The sequence below is a fragment of the Ctenocephalides felis genome, unplaced genomic scaffold (assembly GCF_003426905.1).
Source record: "Ctenocephalides felis isolate EL2017-DRISC unplaced genomic scaffold, ASM342690v1 CF-g0.4_SCAFFOLD_01886, whole genome shotgun sequence".
Lineage (NCBI taxonomy): Eukaryota > Metazoa > Arthropoda > Insecta > Siphonaptera > Pulicidae > Ctenocephalides > Ctenocephalides felis.
Window position 1 is genome coordinate 33973103 of NW_020538040.1, and position 19563 is coordinate 33992665.

At 27.3% G+C, this 19563-nt stretch overlaps 1 protein-coding gene across 1 annotated transcript; it reads right to left on the minus strand.

Moving 5' to 3' along the window:
- Positions 1-254: 254 nt before the first annotated feature.
- On the minus strand, positions 255-18981 carry LOC113374870 (probable cytochrome P450 304a1). The gene is made up of 9 exons (XM_026614831.1): positions 18888-18981; positions 9046-9297; positions 8524-8696; positions 8184-8456; positions 7719-7851; positions 7465-7645; positions 4879-4996; positions 4670-4811; positions 255-436 (listed from the first exon to the last, which is right to left on the minus strand). Exons 1-9 carry the CDS (start codon positions 18979-18981, stop codon positions 255-257), a joined length of 1548 nt encoding a protein of 515 aa, XP_026470616.1.
- Between the last annotated feature and the right edge of the window lie 582 nt (positions 18982-19563).

The following is a 19563-nucleotide window of genomic DNA, read 5'->3' on the forward strand; positions in this document are numbered from 1 at the left end:
AATATTGTTTTTTTACGTTAAATAATTGCGCATTTCAAATAATATACCGGATATTTAACATTCTTAAATGATGACGGTCGCACACATGAAATCAGACATAGGTATTTTATACGAAATTTATTGATGCATACTTACAATCGCTGCTTAATTTGCAGCAACATATTGAGAAAACAATACAATGTTTTTATGAACTATCATTTATCTAGGAAGTAAAACTATACACTAAAACTTAAAATATATTTTTATATATTTTTTTATCTTGCTTCGTATTTTATCCATACATCCTTTGGTGTCAATATGAATCCTGATAGTTCTCCGTGAGGTGGTGGTTTGGGCTTTCCGGGTGCAGGTGAAAACGTAAAGTTCTGAATGAGACAGGCAAACATAAGAAATAGGCCTTGACGGGCAAATGTTTCGCCAGCGCATAGCCTTTTCCCTGAAACCGTAGTAATTATTGGATAATATGAAATTTTGTAATATTGTAAAAGAAAAGAAAATCAACACTAAGATTTATGCAAGAAGACATTGTTGAATCAATCAATCATTATAAACATATAATATATATATATATATATATATATATATATATATATATATATATACAATGTATGTACAGAAATCCAAGACTCTACCATTTAATATATATATATATATATATATATATATATATATATATATATTAGGACGGGTCGATTTAAAAGTGGCTTAGGCACATATGATATTCGGATACTAGAGATCAAAATAAGATTCTTCACTGAGAAACCATACCTCTAAAATGAATTCTGATGTCCCATGAATTGACCCAAAGTTAAGGGTTGAATTTTAAAAAAAACCTACCATTAACTTTGGAAGGCCAATCCACCCATGCCCATGGTTTTTCACAAAATAATAACGAATGTATATTATTCAACTAATGCTAAATATGAGTTCTATTGCTGCATTTTTAACACAGATAACACATTCGATCTGGTATTTTTCGGAAATATTCATCAGTAACTATTTATATAATTTTTATTTTGTAATTTTGCTTTTTTTAACTTAAATTACTTTTTTATTTGCTTTTTTTATATTTTTTACAATTTTGCCAGGGTTAATGTTCAGTTTCTATATAACTACTTTAATGGCGCACGCCCACCCAGGTGTAAGCTTTTAAAGTGGTTAAATAAAAAGAAAAACTGCTGAATCTTACTTAAAATACACATTACATTTTATAAAACAATTAAATCAAGTATAGTTAAAATTTATATTAAAGCTTCGCAATCTAAATCATAGTGCTCAGTTCTCAACTCACAACCCAAAAAACTAACAACTAACGACAACAACGAAAGAAAATACTTTTGTTATGGACTTTCAAAGATTACAGTTCATCTGTTGATAGCAAAGTCGTAAAAATCATGGACCACCTTTTACTCTACTTTCAAATTTTTGTTGAACATGCTTAACTTTACTGGCTTTTGAGATATCGGTGGTGGACCTTATTAGCTTCGGACTTTTATATATTACTGAAGATTCTTATCTTTTTCAATTTGTAGAGTAATTTAATGAAACATGAACGATGCCTAACTGTGTCTGAAATGCATAGATTTTGGCATATGGTTTGGAAGGAATTTCTTCCAATTGTAGGACATTTGTCATTTTTCTGCTAAACTCGTTTTATTACTGGAACTGTTGACACATTTTATAGAATGCGATCTTACTAATCAATCTTCAAAATATTTGATTCCAGAGAACTTGTAATTTTGTGTATTGACATTTTTGTAGGTGTGTATTCCAAAATTATGTATTATTATCCGAATATTCTTATTTAAATTGTTGTCTGTTATAACCGAGAATAAATTATTTGACAAAATGTCGCTTTTGATCGATTCCACATTTAGGTCCTTATTTTATATAAAATAAATAAAAAAATAATATAATCTAGAAAATGTTTTATAAATACCATTAAGTATAAAATTATACAAATGAGTTAATTCAGAGCACCGAATTTGAGAAAAATATGATTTGCAAAAAAATAGAGTGACAAAAAGCCAGAAATGTATTTTCATATTAACATTCCAAAAATATGATATTTTGATTATCTAATAACACTTGCGATTCGTTTAATAATGTCTGTATGTATAAATGCAACTTTTGATTAACCTAGTTACTACAATTAAATAATATTTATCTAAAACACTCTGTTAAAAGAAATTGAACATCATCTGTCAAAACGATTTGACATTTGAGGTATGTATGAGTCGCCGTCCATTGTTCCGTTTTAAATTATGCTTTATACAAAAAAATTTAAATTAAAAATGTAAAGTTTCTACGCGATTTTGAAGCAATTTCTCGCCTTTTGCACCACAAAATCTCATTACTGTTTTATTGCCATTAATTAATGACCTATAACCACATTTCATTCATTTTTATTAATTTGTTCTTCCATACTGGTCTGTGCTTCGGCTTTTAATTCTATGTCTTTCATCTTGTCGCCTAAGTCATCCATCATCTGCATTCTTCTTCTTCTTATTTCTTTCAGTCCTGCTTATTTTGCCTTTGATTACGTCATGTAGAAGGTATTTTTTTGCAGAACTTTATCTGCTTCATTATCTCCAGCAACGCATTGTAACACTTTCCAGATAGTTTTTTTTACGGCTTTTCTTAACACAGGTAACACATTCGATCTGGCATTTTGCGGAAATATGCATTAGTAACTTTTTATATAATTTATATTTTGTAATTTTGCTTTTAGAGTTCATAGCGCCTATCCGTACAGAGTTATGTCGCAGACATAACACTTTATTAGTCTTTTCCGCAAGTCAAAACTCAGTTTGCTAGTCAGAAGCGTTCTTTTTTTCGTGAATGCCGTCTTGGCGCTTACGATCACATTTTCCAATTCTCGATTTTTTACCGTAATTCTCAGAGGCTCCGCTTGTTTCGATATTCTCTTTACTCGATTTGTTAATATCCATTTCGTATGTTCTATTTTTGACGATTCTGCTCATCACGTTTTGTAGCTTGGATTTGGTTTTCGGTATCATTACAAGATTATTTGCGTACTTTATGGTGTTGATTCTTCTTCCTCCAATCAAAAAATTTCCAGTATCTCCAAGTACCTTGTTGACGAACCATTCTTCGTACAGGTTGAATAAGATCGGTGACATGCAGCATCCTTGCCGCACTCCTCTTCCTATTTTAAGGAAAAATTTTTACGTTTGTATCTCCCTAGTTAACTCGAACCTTTACTTTCTGCTTCATATACAGATTCTGAATCGTCCTGCAGACTCTTCAATTGACGCCAATATAGTTCAAAATCCCTATAATCTTACTCCAGTTAACTTTATCAAAGGCAGTCTATGAAACAGAAGCAAATGTTAACGTCTAGACATCTGCCAGACATTATTCTCAGTATTCAAATGCGTCTCTGGCGCCTCTTTCTTTTCTGAAATCAAACTGATTTTCGCTCATGTCGATCTCGATCTTATTTTCGACTCCTCTCGTAAGAATTTTGAACAAAACCTTTTCTGTGTTCAATGTCAAACTGCTCGTCCTTTTGTCACTGCACTTGGTTTGCTTTCGGCGTTTTCAGAAGACTATATTTGATTCAGTAGTTCAGTCAGCCTTTTAATCCGTTGTGGCCCAACTCTTTCAGCAGATCCACCGTCCTTAAAGCTCACTTCTCAATATGCACGGTTCTTTGTCCTCTTTCTCTTCTTTGATCTCAATATTGTCGGAAAAATTATCTTTTTTGTACAATTTCTTAATGTATTTCTTTGATACGTTAATTTTTTTTTTTGTTTTTCGTCACTATTTCTATGATCGTCTTTTATTTCGTATGTTTTTGGGATTTTTCATTCTGTCTAGTCCATCTCTTTCTTTGCCTTCGTCTTCTCCGTTTCTTGCCTTTGTTCAACCATTGTCTTCCAGCGTTTCCAGCAGTACACTTTTTACCATCTTCCAATAATTCTCTACAGTTTCTGCCCTATCTTTTATTACACAGAATTTTATCTACTTTTTTCTCCTCAATTCAACTTTATTATTTCTCAAGTTTTCCAGATTCCATCTGTCTCCCCCCATTTTTTCTATTATTCTTTAGATTTGTTTCTATAGGCCGTCAACAAATTATGATCGGAGTCTTTATCGACCGCTGAAAAAGTCTTAAGGCCCACCATGCTGTTTCTGAATGTTTTTTACGATGATGTAGTCAATTTGATAGCGTTTGCTGTCTCCCGGACTTTTCTAAGTATACAGTTTTGTTTACGCTTTTTGAACTACGTGTTTGTGATCATTACGTAGATTCTTCTGCTCAATACGTATTTATTGACTATCTTTTCTTTGGATCCTTTACCGACTACTCCACAATAATCTCCCATGATCACCACGTTGACCTTTCCTTTGCTTTCATAAGACAACATTTCGTCTATCTGCTCAGACATTTCAGACTCTAACTCCGCCTCGTACACCTGTTAAACCAGCACGTCCATCGGCTCCGTTTTCAATTTCACACTCATCAGACGATCCGAAGATAACTCACAAAGTTCACATTCAGCACACGCCTCATCGACTTGTTCCTTACCATGACTGCCACTCCTCTCTCAGATTTGTCTCCTTCGAAGTGGTGTTTGGCGAAACTTTTCGATTCGGTTTCACCCTGCCCTTGTTACTTTACCTGTCTCAATTTTTTTCTTACCTGCACCAAATGGCATGGTAATATCCTTCTTCTTCAGCATTCCTCTGGAGTCTAAAAATCTTTCTGGTCTAAACGCTTCACCGTCTCCCCAAAGTTCAGGATCTCTGTGCATATTCCAGAGATTTGTTAAAACCATTGTATTCTGAAATAAGTAATTAATACATTGAGTGATGAATATCAAAAATAATAAAATTATTATTCCAATCTACTTTAGGTATGTCGTATCCGTTCAAGGTGGTGTCAGTTTGACAACGATGTGGTAAATTTAAGGGAACCAAAGTTTCCAATCTCAGCACTTCACGTAAACAAGACTCAGTATATGGCATACTAAAATATTATTATTTTCAATTAAACCATCAACAAAATTCATTCAATATTGAAATAATATTATAATAAATTGCATAACCTATTTTTAAAATTGTTCATAAACATGAATTCACTTAATTTCTTCATGTTTTTGACCTGGTTAAAACACTATAATTGTGCTTATTTGTTTAAGATAAAATTATAAATTTTTGTTACACATTAAGTTTATTTAACATAATTATAAATAATCCGCTTAACTTAATTTTTACGTTATTATTGTTTTTTATTATTGTTTTCTTCTATTTCATCTACAAAATTCAATGTTAACTTAAATGACATTGTAATAAGTTGCATTAGTTACAAACTTCCCGAAGGAGAAGTTTGTTTTCATAAAAAATACGATTCGCTAATTTTATGTTTTCTTGACGTTTCAAGTCATTCTGAACCAAATGAGACCAAGTTTGGAAAAAGTATGTGTGTGTGTTCGCGTGTGCGTAAACAGATTTTTTGGCGTAAATCGACGTTTTCTCAAAAACGGCTGGATCGATTTCAAAAATTTATACGATATAAATTGATGAGGACTATTGTTTGTCAGTCTTGTGCAACGATCGGCCAAGCCGTTTCTTTATAAATAACAAAAAAGTGAAAAAAAATTTGTCCACGTTTTAGCCCGCAATTTTGAATCGATTTTGAAAATTCAAAAACCGTTCGAAAGATATTGGTTGGAAATCGTGCTGATTAGTTTTTAGTAGAGATCAATCGGTCGGGCCGTTTTCTTGTAATAAAGTGTTAAAAAAACTTTTTTTTGACGATTATTATTATTATTTTTTTTGACAGTAGATACCATAGTCTTATAGAGCATACTAAAACATTACGGCCCTACGACAACTCGTTTAACTTTAAAAATTTGTCAAAGTTTGCAAAAATTAATATGGTTTTTTGGCATTTGTCAAATTTAGACCTTTGATCGACTTTAGAAACCGATTCAAAAATTTAAAAGCTATTTGATGAATCTTGATGAGGATTATCATTTCTCAGTTCTGTGCGACGATCGGCCGAGCCGTTTCTTTGTAATTTGGAAAAAAGTGTTTAATTTAATTTAAGCTCATACTTAAAAAATCAAAAATTGTTCGAAAGATATTAGTTGGGAATGATACCGATTAGTTTTAGGGGAAAATCTATCATCGAGCCGTTTTCTTATAATTAACTGTTGAAAAAAAAATTTAGCCGATTTTTAAGGAACTTTTTTGACAATATATATCATGGTCTTATAGAACTTACTGAAATATTACGTCCTTACGACAAGTAGTTCAATTTTAAAAAATCATCAAGTTTGAAAAAATGAGTAGTTTTTTTAGCATTTGTTTAAATTAAAATTAGACGATTTACTTGGTATAACGATAGAGTACTTGGTCTTAATGAACATATTAAATCATTAAAGTTCTATGAAAACTTGTTCAATTATAAAAATTTTTGATTTTTGAAAATTTGTTTTTAGAAAATACTCCGAGTTAAACGAAACACTCGGGAGTACTTTTAATCATTCATAAATGAATTTATTTTTTATTGATTAAGTCGATTATTTACACATCGGGAAGTTCATCTAACTTGTCTTAAGGCAAAATACCAAGATCAACTAGTTTTTAAAACTCTTTCACATTCAACATGAATTTGTTTAATATTCTCATGCACTTAATGGTTAATGGTAAAATGATAAATTTAATTTAAATTTAACAATAACAAGTACACGCCAACTTGATTTAAGATATTTTTTAAAAAATCAGCTTAACTTAATGTTTTTTATATTAAATAATATCGCTATCTCCAGGCCCTAGTATATAATGGTTTATACTGGCGGAATGCGCCTCTTTTTCGCTTCACTCATAAAAGAAATAACATGTTGTATTACTGAAAGTCACTACTCTATTTTAAAATTATAAACATCATTTGATATTTCATCAGTGCGAGAACACAACATAAACACAGAAAACAAGAAAATAAAATACATTGGACAAAAAATGAAAAAAAAATTAAAATGAGGTGGAATAAAGAGATTCAAGATTAATTGTGTTGATAATAAATAATTTATCTGAGCGAGAACACTATATATACCGAAAACATAAGACTAATCACCATATTCACCTTAAAACAGGGCAAAAATATTGAATATGTAAAAGTTATCATAAGCATTTATTTTTATCACGACGGCTGGAGATATTTAATCATAACAATCAATATTTCGTATGAGCTAACAAAACTTACAATTCGTTAGGAAGAATATCTAATATCAGTATTTGAAAATAATAAGATTCTAGAAAAGTGTCCGAGAAGGGAAAATATTACAAACTAATGGACTTAAAAACGGAAACTCGTTAAATCGTTCAATTTCTTTTTACCACAATTATTTGTGCTAATATAAGCCTACCTATAAGCCTCATTCCGTATCTAAATTTTTAAATATTTAATTTAATATGTGGAAATGTAATTACTGTGGCCTGTCATCCAAATTTGGCAGCCTGCCCCTTCCGACGACCCTCTCAATTTCCTCCTGAATTTTTTCTTGGACATCTGGTCTGTACATCAGATGGAAAAATAAATATGATAATTGAGCACCAATAGCTGTGGTTGTAGGAAATAGAAAATCGACTCCTACTAATATAAGCTGATCAACTGAAAATTGATATTTATATATTCTCAATTATTGAATATATTTTTTGTATTTGTTTTACAATATTTAATTTACTTGAAAATGAGATGCCGTCTTTTTCTGCAATCGTTGGATCCTGCTGCCTTTTATGCATTTCATTCAAATATATATCAACGAAGTTTCTTTCATCGCCGTCCTGATGTGTGTCCACCACGTTCTGCACACATTGCTTAAAATAACAAGATTACTATCAGTATATAAATAACTAGTTTTTAACGATTTAATTATAAACTAGTTAATAGTCAGCAGCTAATAATTAAACTTATTCTATTAGTAATTTTGCGCCATTTTACCCTGTTATAGGAATTTCAAATTGATATTGCATATTTTTTGTTCTATTTGCAAACACATGTGACAATATATATTTGTTTATAACTATACAATATGTACTTTGTAAACTAAGCAGTACTTATGGCTTATACATAATGTATTCATTCTGAACGACATCCTATTTTTTCAAAACTTTCACCTTATCTTTGGCGATGATATAAAATTTCTTACCTTCATGAAATCATATATAAATTCATGACCATCTTTTAATTCATTATATCCTGAAAAATTTGGTAATAAATGTCTTAACCAAGGAGTCTGAGAGAGCGCACGGCCCATGTCATCTCCTGCTCTTTGGAAGATCATTGCGCCTCTGGCTACTCGAATCAATTCATGATGTTTGCTTCTGGGCCATCTTTCACGCGAAAATACTGCCATGAAAGAATTCATGAACGCCACAAAGAATATATCCGGCATTAAAACTAATCCATTTTTGCAAACTGTCTGCAAAGAAAGTTAATAAAAATTATATTATCATGTAACATTTTTCCTCCTGCAATTGATTTTTTACATCCTCATCTTTTTCTATGGGTCCATTCTTTAATAAATTAATCAGATCGTTCAGTTCCTCGTTAATCATGGCTTCTAATGTTGGACACCTTCTCCCAAATCCGAAATCTCTCATGTAACGCAAAGCAAAACGTCGCTGCTCGTGCCAAAATTGACCATCAGTGAAAAATATGCCTGAAATTTTATTTCTACCTATATATTACATGCTGTACATTTTTTCTACTATTTTCCTTAGTTTACATTATGAATTCTTCCATTCAACGCCGTATGTATATTATTAATTGTTTTATTTTGGAACTGAGATAGATGAATTATTTAATAACAATATTAAAATTAAATTGAATGATCAACTACTTAATTCTTTTACATAAATTTAAACATATGTAAGCATTCAATATGTTTTTTAAAATATACTTCAATATGTTTTTTTATAAATACCAAAGCTTATAATTTTACTCTATCGAAGTACATCAAATAGAATCTCGTTGAAGTCCAAATACGTTTTTGGTTATAGCTTTTGTACCTCTTGTATTGTGGCTGGGGTCTCTCATCCTGGCTATAATTATGTCCATCCGGGCGTCGAATTCCCTCCTGTTCAATACTTCTTTGACGGTCTCATAATCTTGAACTATCACTCCCGGAAAGGCTCCGGCATAAAATCCAATTATCTTCGATTTGTACAATTTTGCTATTTTCATAAACGCTATGTGCAGGAATTTGTAATTTGCTAATAAAATTAGCCAATAGCTTCCCCATATTGGCAATCGTGGAGGACCTGTAAGATACATGATGCAAGTTTATACTCTGTGATAAAGGTACAAATTATTATCTACTGAATGAAAAATAATTTTTATATATACTCATTGAAAAATCATAAAATGTCGATTTGTTCACTAAAAATTTGTTCAATTATTAATAGAATACTATATCTTCAGTGGTGTTGTGCTAATATTTTTTACCGGAACGCTAAAATTAAAAAACCGGCTCTTATATTTATTACGGTTCTGTTCGGAAAGAAAAGAAACAAAAATCAATATAAAACCTATTTTGTGCATATAAATGTATGTTTAATACCAATTTCATGAATTGGTAATAAAAAATAGTTAAATTATAAAATACAAATTCACTTCTCAAATCATTTTCTGTTTTGTAGCGATTTTGTTTAACTCTTTCAAATCCGAAACTACTAACCTTTTTCGAATAATTTGTTAATCCTGATCTACTTTTAATTTCAATCTAACCCCAGATTAAAGTATGAATTTTAATATTATTCTTAAACTGTGCTATATATTTTTAACTACTTGCATATAGAGAAAATCTGAACATAAACAAAATATTTTTGGCACTTTTTGTCCCGTATCTTCGGAACGGCTAAACCTGCCTTTGCCAAAAAATTAACCATCACGTCTCCTCACCAATAGAAATCGAATGTATTTTGAATCATTCAAATTAGTTGATCCATGTTCTCTAAATCATCGACAAAAAATTGTACCCGCGCATACATTCATACATATACGCACACACATACCCACATACAACCCATCGGGAGAAGCCAAACTCCCACCGGGCGCGTCCCCAGGTGGCGGATAGGGGGTGTCCTAACCGGTCGTAAGATTGGCGGATTGGGGCGAAATAAAATAGCCCTCGCGGACCAAATTAGGCATTAGGTGATCGTTCTAGTATTATGTAAGCAAATTTAGTACAATTATTTAACCCCCCCCCATCCCCCTTTGTCAGCAAAAGTAAGCAAAGCTGTCACCAAAATGTCACCCAAAATAAGAAACCAATAACCCCCCCGCCCCCCTATAGTGCTTACGTAATACTTGAACGGCCCCTATATATTTTCATTGAATCTTATTAATTCTATATAGATGGGAATTATTTTATATCATTAATATGAACAAAATAATTTTTTCAAATATTAATTTTTATGATTAATTTATTACTATTTTCAATATTCATTTGTATTATGATTCACTTTTATGAATAAAAAATTTTTCATTCAATAATATTATAATTATATTTGAAGCCATTATGTGAAACTAAATACAATATATTTTTTTTACTTATATTTGTTATTGACTTATGGATGAAACTTGTGAAATGATTGTTAAAAGTATATTTTAGAAAGTAACTTCAAGTTTTCAATATTTTTCACATATTCAAATTTGATGCTCCATTTATTTTTAAAAAAGTACTTTTACAATAATCTATTTAATTTTTTAACTGTTTAAAAATGTTATTTTAACATTTGATACTAACTTTGTTTCAAACTAATTTTGCTGTTGCATTTATTAAAATATTGAATAAATCTATTTCTGTTATAGCTTATGTTGCATACATAGCTTAATATATATTTCTGTTTGTTGGCTTAGCTTTGTCTAGCGTTTTTACAATATTTGAATTAATTTTTATAAATACTTAAATATACTTTTGTGAAAAAATTATTTCATTTTTTCTATATTTTTATATATGTTATTTTCATGTGACAAAAACTTTAACTTATAATATATATTTTAGAAATCTTGTAATATTTTTAATTGTACAAAACTGCATCTGTACAATTATTATGTGCGAGTATGTTTGTAAGTCTTTTTTGAACATAATTTTGCTAACTGAACTTATATAATTTATTTTTGCAACTGTACAAACTATTTCTGCTAAACTTTTTAATCAGTTGCATATATTAAATTTTTTATCATTCCTTAATGCATATTAAATCGATCAAGTGTTTTTGTTTACGACATATATTATAATGCCTTTTTATGTATTTTGTATATAGTTCCATTCTATTAACTTGTAGATTCAATAATATTATTATTATATTTTAAACGATTTAGTAAACTAAATAAATGCAATCTATTTTTTTACTTACAGTTGTTATTGATTTAAAATTTGTCGTTATTAATTTCTCTACTTGTAAATTAAACATTTTGGCTGCGTTTAAGCAGTTAAATAACTAATTAACAAATGAATATTGTTGAATTATAGAATGATTATTAAAAGTATATTTTAGAAAGTACCTTCAAGTTTTCAACATTTTCACTTATTTCTATTACATTTTTGGTGCTTCATTTATTTTTTGAAAAATATTTTTACAATTGTACATATATGACTTTGAATCCATTATTAATAATTATTGAAGTATGAATCTTTTTATAGCATTTGTTGCAGATAATTGTACTTGCTTAGCTTTGTCTAGCGTTTTTTTTTTGATATTCAACTTAATTTTTACTACTTATACTAATGTTTTTAATAATAATGACCATTTTTTTCTCGTCGGGAGAAGCCAAACTCCCACCGGGCGCGTCCCCAGGTGGCGGATAGGGGGTGTCCTAACCGGTCGTAAGATCGGCGGATTGGGGCGAAATAAAATAGCCCTCGCGGACCAAATTAGGCACTGGAGTTGAAGAATAACGTAAAGATATATAAAAAGCTATTTTTCTAAATTTTTTAAAATGAACTATCAATTTTTGACTTTCACCAAGCAATTATTCTGACAAAAAAAATTGAAATATATACATTTCAAATTTTGAATAAATGTATATTAATTTTTTTTATAAAAAATGTGTTTTTACTAGTCATACTATAGCCAAACATTTTAATATTGTGTTTTCATATTGCATTCAAATACTACATCCGTTGCCTTAAGTATTGCATTATAAATTATCCTTGATGTATCTTCGTTTTTTGAAAATCACTTCGTTTTCAGCAATATATAATTGTTTTCAATCAATTGATGAAAAATCATAATATTTTTTTGGATCATTTGTAATTTTTTTGCAATGAATGATTTTAATTTTTTAATCTAATAAATTTTTAATCTTGTTTTTGAAATAAATAGTCAAATATTTTAATATTTTGTCATAATTTATATTGTATATATTTTATGCCATGCAGATTCTGTTAAAAATTTCACACAAATTTAAAGAATTTTCAAAAATTATTTTATCATATTAGATTATTGATATATTATTTGCTTAATTTGCATGTATTTTGAATTTTTACGACTGTACTTTTTTGATATTATTGAATATTTTTCAAAAAATATTTAATATTCATTATATTGAATTAATATTTAATACATAATAAAATTATTTATTTTACTTAATAACAATTTGTTGTTAAATCATATATATTTTAATATTTCAAATATTTTTCAAAGATTTTTTTTTCTTGATCTAAGCGTTTCTTGTATTTGGCTCATCAAGTATTAGATTATTATAAGATTTGCCTGTACTTAATCGAACTTATCATTCTTCTCTTTTACAATTTATAATTAACTGATTTTGTTAATATTTTATATTTTAATTTTTACATATCTGAATATATATTTGAGAGGTTTGCGAGAATAATTTTCTGTAAAAAATAATTCAACTGAATTTTGAGTTTATTATTGATAAAATTCAACCTCACTTTATTTCTACTCTATATTATACCTTTTAAACTTTTTGACAAACTCGATAATTAATAATTTTACATACGTTCACGTTCTTTGATTAAACAGTAAAAATTGTTGCATTTTAATTTTTCACTATACTCTTTTCACTATACTAAATAAGAATATTTGTACGAAAAAACCAAATGCACAATACTATATATTTATAAAAGTATATAAATAATATCAGATACTTTTAATAATTATATTCAACGTAATTTTTTTTATTAAATGACATAATTTTATATGGAACACATAGATTTTTGAAGCTCTATTTTCAAATGCTTTTTGAAATCCGAAACTCGGATTGCCTCTGTTTTACGGGATATTGAACTCAATTATAATTTTCATTTTAAATTCATTTTCATCTGTTATAATATTCTAATATCTTTTGCATTTTTTTTAAACTAGAATTTTCAAATTATTTATACTCATCCATCTCTCTTATGAAATATTGTAAATTATATTATTTTCTTGATAAGGTTAAAACTGCAAAAATTTATTTTCAAACAAATAAAAAGTTTGCAAGCTTTTTTTTGTTAATAAATTGTTTTGCTATTGTATTTTGTTAGTTTTCTGCCTATCATTGATTTAATATTGTCAACAATGACTCAACAATTAATCACACGAATATTTTGCCTGATAATTGCTTACATATTATCAATTACCTTTGTCATTTTTTCAAGTTGTTAATTGTTGTCTATAGATAAAGAATTTCCGTTAGTGGAAATATTGTTGTAATTCTAACAATAAGATGACTAAAATTATCTTTGAATGATATCAATTATGTAAATTACTTTTTTCTAATATATTTAGATACTGAAATATCTAAATCTATTTTATATAGTCTTATATTTTATAATTTAATCAAAAGTTTAATATAACTCATTTTATAATTCAATTTTACAATAAAATTGTGTTTAGTCAGTTATCAGTAAAGAAAAATTTCAATAATAATTTAATTATGAATGATAATTACAGTATTTTGTGTATATATTATTATTGAATCTTATAAATTCTATATAGATGGGAATTATTTCATATCATTATTATAAACAAAATAATTATTTCAAATATTAATTCTCATGATTAATTTATTAATATTTTCAATATTCACTTCTATTATGATTCACTTTTATGAATAAAAAATTTTTCATTCAATAATATTATAATTATATTTGAAACCATTATGTGAAACTAAATGCAATATATTTTTTTTACTTACATTTGTTATTGACTTGTGAATGAAACTTGTGAAATGATTGTTAAAAGTATATTTTAGAAAGTAACTTCAAGTTTTCAATATTTTTTACATATTCAAATTTGATGCTCCATTTATTTTTAAACAAGTATTTTTACAATAATCCATCTAATTTTTTAACTGTTTAAAAATGTTATTTTAACATTTGATACTAACTTTGTTTTTAATCGTACTAAATCTAATACTGGATTTTTATAAATTCGAACTTCTATTCTTTATTTTAAAATATATTTTAATTTTACATTATGCTGTATTAATATTGCTTTATTCCCTATTATTCTTCGTTATATTAATAAACATGATGCTAACTGATCGCTTTTATCAACTGTGAGTTTATAAGAAAATCTTTCTTTAAATCCATTATTAATAATTATTGAAATGGGAGTTTTTTATAGCGTATGTTGCATACACAGCTTTGTTGGAGATAGTTATATTTGCTTAGCTTCGTCTAGCCTTTTTACAATATTTGAATTAATTTTTATAAATACATAAATATACTTTTGTGAAAATATTATACGCATTTTTATAAAATTATTTAATTTTTTCTATATTTTTATATATGCAATTTTAATCATTTTTATGTGACAAAAACCATAAGTTATATATAATATATTTTAGAAATCTTGTAATATTTTTAATAGTACAATACTGCATCTGTACAATTATGATAATCGTGTGTAACATTTTTAATAATTATTATGCTAACTTAAAATTAGATAAATCATTTTTTCAACTGTTCAAACTAATCTTGCTGTTGCATTTATTAAAATATTGAATAAATCTATTTTATTATAGCTTATGTTGCATACATAGCTTAATATATAATTCTGTTTGCTGGCTTAGCTTTGTCTAGCGTTTTTACAATATTTGAATTAATTTTTATAAATACTTAAATATACTTTTGTGAAAATATGATACGCATTTTTGCGAAATTATTTATTTTTTTCTATATTTTTATATATGTAATTTTAATCATTTTCATGAGACAAAAACTCTAACTTATAATATATATTTTATTAATCTTATAATATTGAATTAATTTTTATAAATAAATACATAAGAATACTTTTGTGAAAATACGATACGCATTTTTGTGAATTTTTTTATTTTCTATATTTCTATATTTTCATATATGTAATTTTACAATTATAATCATTTTTGATGTTGCTGTTGCATTTATTAAAATGTTGAATTAAACTTATTTCTATTTTATGAAACGCATTTTTATGAAATTATTTAATTTTTTCTATATTTTTATATATGTAATTTTAATCATTTTTATGTGACAAAAACTTTAACTTATAATATATATTTTAGAAATCGTATAATATTTTTATTAGAACAAAACTGCATTTGTACAATTATAACATGCGAGTACGTTTGTAAGGCATGGCGTGGAACTTCTTTAATGAACATAATTTTGCTAACTGAACTTATATAATTTATTTTTTCAACTGTTCAAACTAATTTTGCTGTTGCATTTATTAAATTATTGAATAAATCTATTTCTATTATAGCGTATGTTGCATACATAGCCTATGATGTAGGTAATTATATTTGCTTAGCTTCGTCTAGCATTTTTACGATATTTGAATTAATTTTTATAAATACTTAAATATACTTTTGTGAAAATATGATACGCATTTTTGTGAAATTATTTATTTTTTTCTATACTTCTATATATGTAATTTTAATCATTTTCATGAGACAAAAACTCTAACTTATAATATATATTTTAGTAATCTTATAATATTGAATTAATTTTTATAAATAAATACATAAGAATACTTTTGTGAAAATACGATACGCATTTTTATGAATTTTTTTATTTTCTATATTTCTATATTTTCATATATGTAATTTTAATCATTTTTGGTGTTGCTGTTGCATTTATTAAAATGTTGAATTAAACCTATTTCTATTATAGCGTATGTTGCATACATAGCTTTGTTGGAGATAATTATATTTGCTTAGCTTTGTCTAGCCTTTTTACAATATTTGAATTAATTTTAATCATTTTCATGAGACAAAATAACTTATAATATATATTTTAGAAATCTTGTAATATTTTTAATAGTACAAAACTAAATCTGTACAATTATAACATGCGAGTATGTTTGTAAGTCTACGGCATCGTGTGTAACTTTTTTAATAAACATAATTTTGCTAACTGAACTTATATATTTTATTTTTGCAACTGTTCAAACTATTTCTGCTAAACTTTTTAATCAGTTGCATATATTAAATTTTTTATCATTCCTTAATGCATATTAAATCGATCAAGTGTTTTTGTTTACGACATATATTATAATGTCTTTTTATGTATCTCGTATATAGTTCCATTCTATTAACTTGTAGATTCAATAATATTACAATCATATTTTGAACGATTTAGTAAACTAAATAAATGCAGTCTATTTTTTTACTTACAGTTGTTATTGATTTAAAATTTGTCGTTATTAATTTCTCTACTTGTGAATTAAACATTTTGTTACTTTATTTTCCCTGGCTGCGTTTAAGAAGTTAAATAACTAATTAACAAATGAATATTGTTGAATTATAGAATGATCATTAAAAGTATATTTTAGAAAGTACCTTCAAGTTTTTAACCTTTTCACTTATTTCTATTACATATTTGGTGCTTCATTTATTTTTTGAAAAGTATTTTTGCAATTGTACATATATGACTTTGAATTCATTATTAATAATTATTAAAGTGAGAATCTTTTTATAGCATATGTTGCAGATAATTGGACTTGATTAGCTTTGTCTAGCTTTTTTTTTCAATATTCAAATTAATTTTTACTACTTATACTAATGTTTTCAATATTAATGACCATTTTTTCCCGTCGGGAGAAGCCAAACTCCCATCGGGCGCGTCCCCAGGTGGCGGATAGGGGGTGTCCTAACCGGTCGTAAAATCGGCGGATTGGGGCGAAATAAAATAGCCCCCGCGGACCAAATTTGGCGTTGGAGCTGAAGAGTAACAGCCACCACGTGTGTCTTTTCGGAAAAAGCTCGAGTAAGGGCGAAATAAAATAGCTCTCGCGGTAAAAAGCAAAAACTCGCCTTTTGGCTGGAAGGGTCGGTCACACCATTTGACCTAGGGTTTCGTACGCTAGCTATATTTCTCATTAACACTTTTACTACTTATACTAATGTTTTTAATATAAATGATCTTTTTTTATTTCTTCAAAAAAAGCAACAATTTTTGTCGAATAACAATATTAAAATTTATATTTTAAACGTATATTTATATATTTTTACTATTTACTAATTTACCTATATAACTTTTCTGATATTATCATTTTTTGGCTTTGTCTATAACGACAACTATATTTGTTAAAAAATATCAAAATTTATCCTATACATTTGAAATATATTTATATTATTTAATACATTTTTCTATATAACTACTTTGCAATTAAAGATTTTAAATTTCATGCATATTTCAAATAACATATCTGTATATGTCGAACTTCAACACAATAGTGTGCAAAAAGTGTTCTCCATTTTTATTTTCATCAACTTCAGGGAAATCGCTTTTTATTTATATAAGAATGTTTTGAATTAAATTTTCATGGGAATCATTTTGATATTATTTTTATCTTTCATACAAGAATTACCATCGGTTCAGCTGGCGACATTTTAAATGTTCTGGCAAACCAAATATTAAACACTAGTTATATTTTCTTATTATATTTATCCTACTTCGATGCATTTTAATCTCCCATTAAATATTTTTACTACTTATACTAATGTTTTTAGTATAAATGACGATTTTTTCCCGTCGGGAGAAGTCAAACTCCCACCGGGCGCGTCTCCAGGTGGCGGATGGGGGGTGTCCTAACCGGTCGTAAGATCGGCGGATTGGGGCGAAATAAAATAGCTCTCGCGGCAAAAAATAAAAACTCCCCTTTCAACAGAAAGGGTTGCTCACACTATAGCTATATTTCTAGATGAATATTTTATTGTAGTTTTTTCAATATTTTTAACGTATATATTTTATTTATACTATTGCGATGCATTTTATTCTCATTAAACACTTTTACTACTTATACTAATGTTTTTAATATAAATGATAATTTTTCTGATTTCTTCAATAGAAGCAAAATTTTTTGTCTAATTACAATATTAAAATTTATATCTTGAATTTGGTATAAACGTATATTTATATATTTACTAATTTACCTATATAAATTTTTTAATATTATCATTTTTTGGCTTTGTCTATAAAGACAACTATATTTGTTAAAAAAGTCAAAATCTATCCTTTGAATTTCGAATATATGTATATTAATTTTACTATATAATAATTAATTATCTGAGATTAATAATTATCAGAATTTTTGCCTTTGTCAATAGAATCAATTATATTTGTCAAAAGAAAATATTAAAATCTATATCTTTTAAATTTGGTATAAATGTATATTAATATGTTTTTGATATTTAATAATTCAACCAACTGATATTTTAATACAAAACTTTTTTATTTGGATACTTCCAAATATTAACAATATTCTCTCAATTGTTTTAAATCCGAACTATTTGTGTATTAATAATTTTAGTGTATTGAGAGTCTATTACTAGAAAGTAAATAATATGGATTCTTTCCGTTTCAAAATTCTAATAGTTCTTATTTCTTTTGTAATATTATAATTTTTACCTGGTGGAAAATTCTTCGGCCTTTCCGTGGCCTGTTTGTAAAGCCAATAGACTAGAGCGACCACAGCTGCTGCTACTATTATCGGATTTGCCATAATATGTATATCAATTGACTTATTTTCGATACTTTTACAATTTATCCTAACTAATAATTTTTAAAAATCTGCGATGTTATTTTAATTATTATCACGTCCAAGAATTAAATCCACTGATGTGAAATGTGAAAATGATTTCGTGCACTTGTTATAAAGATAATGGTATCTCACAACGTAAATACATCTATCTCATACTGTCGATTTCGATTGGAAATGTAACCGGTAAATCTTGATCCATCCAGGACAGTATCAAAATTTTGTAAAAATTTCTACCAAAATATATTTAATATATAATAGATATATACACAATAATTATAATTAATTTTCTACTATACTCCAAATGTATAAAATTCTTTTTTCATTTTCATCATAATATGGATTCTTTTCGTTTTAGAATTCCAATAGCTCATGTTTTTTTTCAACACATTGATTGCAAATTGAAGCACAATGATATATGCATTTATCTTTAAAATATTTATATAATGTCTAAATACTTGCACTTTTACTTTAGTAAAATATTTTTAACTTTTGGTAACAAATCCAAATATTTCTTACTTTTTAAATTATTTAAGTTTATTTCTT

Excerpts from the sequence above, each read along its gene's own strand:
- LOC113374870 (XM_026614831.1), bottom strand. The coding sequence starts at position 18,981 with ATGGCAAATCCGATAATAGTAGCAGCAGCTGTGGTCGCTCTAGTCTAT. Across the intron at positions 8,697-9,045 it reads CCCCAGCCACAATACAAGAG|GCATATTTTTCACTGATGGT; the intron begins GTACAAAAGCTA and ends ATAAAATTTCAG. Across the intron at positions 8,457-8,523 it reads CCATAGAAAAAGATGAGGAT|ACAGTTTGCAAAAATGGATT; the intron begins GTAAAAAATCAA and ends CTTTCTTTGCAG.